This window comes from Leguminivora glycinivorella, chromosome 19 (genome assembly GCF_023078275.1).
Source record: "Leguminivora glycinivorella isolate SPB_JAAS2020 chromosome 19, LegGlyc_1.1, whole genome shotgun sequence".
Taxonomy (NCBI): Eukaryota; Metazoa; Arthropoda; class Insecta; order Lepidoptera; family Tortricidae; genus Leguminivora; species Leguminivora glycinivorella.
In genome coordinates, this window is record NC_062989.1 from 18,239,924 (window position 1) to 18,243,940 (window position 4,017).

Genomic DNA, 4,017 nt, shown 5'->3' on the forward strand with positions numbered 1-4,017 from the left:
GTGTAACCTCCTTCCCGTAACATAGCATAATTTGATTTATCAGCAAGTTATACAAAAAGTCTTTCCTGTTCCAGCGCCCCACGCTTTTACAATCAAATATTATAATTAAAAGCACATAGTTTTTAAACTTCAGCTCACAAATAGAGACAACTTGAACGATCCATAATTTATTTTTGGCTTTTACGTGCATTTATAAAAGCGTGTTTTATAGTGTTTTTTAAACTATTAATTTATTTTAAGTGCAAACGTAGTTTTTGCAAGCACGTGAGCCGATGCAGTTTCTTGTCCCAGATTGATGCTGCTGATGTCAGTAGGTATGTTCACTGCACGTGAACACTACGGAACCCTACATTGAGCGTGGCCCGACGCGCGCGTTCAAACAACAAGCTACTTGTCATTTGAATCGGCAATATATTTGAATCAACAAGTCGATTTTATAAAAACAACCTGACACATATTGTTTTAAACATACGTTTGGCTGATTCAAACGGATAAACCGCAACAAGTCGAACTTGTTAAATTCACAATGCAAATTTCTCTCAGTGTAACAGCAAGAACTTGCATGTAATTTTCAATAAATAAATTGCGGTGCCTGATGATAGTTTTGAATGCAGTCGTTGACCTTAACAAGTTAGCAGTCATGCAATGAAACGTAAATTGCATGAAGATTCTTGGGCTATTTTCATCCGCGTGTAACTTAACGGCAAGCGTTTTGTAAATCTCCCGCATCCCGCATGTTACGGACCCTGCAAGCAGAGGCATTGGTAGAGGAGGCCTAGTAGGTACTCGGTATGGACCAAATTGACTCCTTTCTAATCTCCATAGTATTCGGGTTCTTCGAGCGACAGCAGAAGCAACGCAATGCCGTGTGAATCCAGCCTATAAGTACCTACACCTACCCACACCTACCTCCTTTAACAACATTTTACTCTTGGCTTAACAATCTATGCATACTCTATGGTAATACTTGACACCATCTAGACACTGTCACGAAGTCATGAAATACGAAGACTTGATATGGCTTATCGAAGACCGACAGCCCCATGCGTTTCCAACTTGTTTAGCCACTCAACACTCGGATGTAGGATGCCGTAAGGGAACTGTTGATTTCCTTGAAATTTACGTTACTAGCACACTACATAAAGATTCCGGTCCATGTTAGCACGCTACATACGATACCCGTGCGAGTTACCACGGCGTACTTCGATGTCGCGGCATCGAGGAGGGAGTTTGCAGGAACCATTTCGGTGCTCGTTGATTAAGGTACTCGTAACACACAACAACAAAGTTTTATCTAGATGTTTACGATACTCGTAGTGACATTTTTTTTTAATTCTTTAAAATTTACCTTAAATAAAAAAAAATATAATATTAAGTCTGACATTGAGATCCTATCTAACAGATCGATCTAAGATCTAAAAGGAATACTTGTAACAGTTGAGTGTCCATGCTCCGCTCACCCGCTATTAATAAATATTAATTTTTTTATAGTATGGCTTCTTAGTACTTATAACTAGAATAATGAATAAGTCTAAGAAAGTGTTGTGCGTTCCAGTTATAATGCATGGCGATGGCGATGGCGATGGCGCTGTCGTGGCGAGGCGGGTGGCGGGCGCGAGCGGCGCGCGCGCTGCTGCTGGCGCTGTGGGGGCTCGCCGTGCTGGGCCTGTCGCGCCTGCTCGCGCCGCGCGCCGCGCCCAGCCGCGCCCCCCGGCCCGCCGCCCCGCCCACCTACTGGCAACTGGCCCACAAACAACGCAGCCGCTACAACCACTCGTCCCAGACGAAGGCCTGCGCGCGGGCCCCCTCCGCCTGCGAGCTCGTACTCTCCGACGCGTATTGGCAGACGCTGCGCTCGAGCGGCGGCGACGTCCTGCTGTACGGCGCCTACCTCGACGTGCGCAGCGCGTCGCGGCTCGGCCCCGCCGTGCGGCTGCTGGCCGTGCGCGGCCGCACCAACCGCACCACCACCACGCACTGCCAGCTGTGGTACGAGGACCGGGCCGACGACGTCGTCGTGGAAGTGGTGGAGCACACTCCGGTGTGGAACAGCAAGTGGAGCAGACCCCGCGCCGGCGAGCTGCAGCCGTACCTGCTGGCGTGCGTGCTGCCGGTGGCCGCGCGCGCCAAGCGGCCCGCCGCCGTGTCGCTGGTGGAGCGCCCGTGCGACCAAGCCACCAACTGCCTGCAAGTGCAGTTTGACGTTCCGCCTGATTGCTCACAGAAGGAATTAGCCGTCTGCGTCAAGGGCCTCGACTTCCCTCGCGACGACCTATCCGTGCGTCTCGTCGAGTGGATCGAGCTTGTGCGGCTGCTCGGTGCCGACCAAGTATTCTTCTACCAAGTTCAAGTCCACCCCAACATGAGCAAAGTGCTCGAGTACTACCGCGCGCGGGGCGCGGTGGAGGTCACGCCGATCACGCTGCCGGCCGAGCGCGGGGCGGGGCGGGGCTGGGCGCCGCGCCTGCGGGACAAGTACCTGAAGAAGAAGAAGACGATGCACGAGCGGCGGATGGAGCTGGTGTCGTACAACGACTGCCTGTACCGGCACATGTACCAGTACCGCTGGCTGGCGCTGCTGGACGTGGACGAGGTGATCGTACCGCTGCAGGACCCCGACTGGAGCTCGCTGCTGAAACGGGTGCTGCCTCTGGCCGAGCTCACCCGGGCTACCTGGAAATCGCCACTGTCATCCTACCACGTGTCGAACTTGTATTATTTGGAGACGCCGGAGCTGGAGCCGGGCGTGCCGCAGCACATGTACATGCTGCAGCAGGTGTACCGCGTGCGCAACTTGTCCGCGCCGGGGACACACGTGAAGGCGTTCCACGAGACGGGGCGCGTGCTGACGCTGCACAACCACTTCCCGCGAGTGTGCCTCAGCGGGGCGTGCACGAGCCACGCGATCGCCCCGGCGCAGGCGCGGCTGCAGCACTACCGCGGCGCCCGCGGGCCCGGCGGCGGCGGCGGCGGCGGCGCGCCGGTGCGGGACACAGCGTTGCGGCGCTGGGCAGCGCGCCTCGTGCCGCGCGTCGCCGCCGTGCTCGCCGACCTGCAGTTAACGCCGCCTGAGAGTCTTGCCTGATGTTCCGAGCTCTGAGCCCCGCAGCGGCGGAACTTTGGTTTCTTAAACCCGTCACGAGTTCTGTTTTTACAACACATTAAACCTTTCTATTCCTATTCTACCCACTAACATGTTCCGCAAGACGATACGTTGGATCGCCCCAACAAGAAAAGCATCAGAGCTTATATACATCTTGTTGCGTTATAACAGCAAAACACTTTCTCACTCTTTCTTCCGGTGTTGCATAAATTTGATGTAATCGAGTTTGGTATTGTAAAAATTGTATTACTGATTGTTGAGTGATTGTTGATATGTTTGTGAAACGTCGAGAATAGTAAATTAATAATCCTTCTCATCTGACCTTATTGTTTTTATTTGAGTCCATGATGAATGGACCATTTATTTTTGTATTGTCGTCTCTCTCATTCACATTATTTACTACCCAATCTACTCTATTCTTCTCTATTAATCATAAATGTTAATGCCAGAGCTTTTCCCTGTTACCCTGATTACTTTCTGGACACGTCAAGTGACGCGTGACACTTCTCTGCCTGGATACCACACATTTGCTTTCCATTTGCATAGCTACTCAAATAAGTTGGGGCATCTTCTGGAAATTTTAGCAAAATGATGTTCTGAACTAAGTGTATAGTATAGGCACAGTATAATAAAGATTACTATCGTACAGTATGGCCACTTCCGCTCCCCGCTGAAAGCGCCGCCCACTAGGGTATGCAAAAACCGGTTAACTTAAAAAACCGGTTAATAACCGAGACTTTTCCTTTAAAACCGGTTAACCGGTTATTAACCGGTTTTGAGGATTTTTAGTAAATGTCCGTACTACGCAATAATTACCATTACCTTTAAGAATTCTGGTGTTGATGATATCGTAGGAGGTATTACTTGCACGATGAAGATCATTTTTATCCAGTTTTTGGAAATTTGGTAAAATC

At 50.6% G+C, this 4,017-nt stretch overlaps 1 protein-coding gene across 1 annotated transcript; it reads left to right on the forward strand.

Moving 5' to 3' along the window:
- Positions 1 to 1,576: 1,576 nt before the first annotated feature.
- LOC125236802 lies at positions 1,577 to 3,767 on the forward strand. The gene has a single exon (XM_048143730.1). It carries the CDS (start codon positions 1,577 to 1,579, stop codon positions 3,083 to 3,085), a length of 1,509 nt encoding a protein of 502 aa, XP_047999687.1. The 3' UTR covers positions 3,086 to 3,767.
- Positions 3,768 to 4,017: the final 250 nt, after the last annotated feature.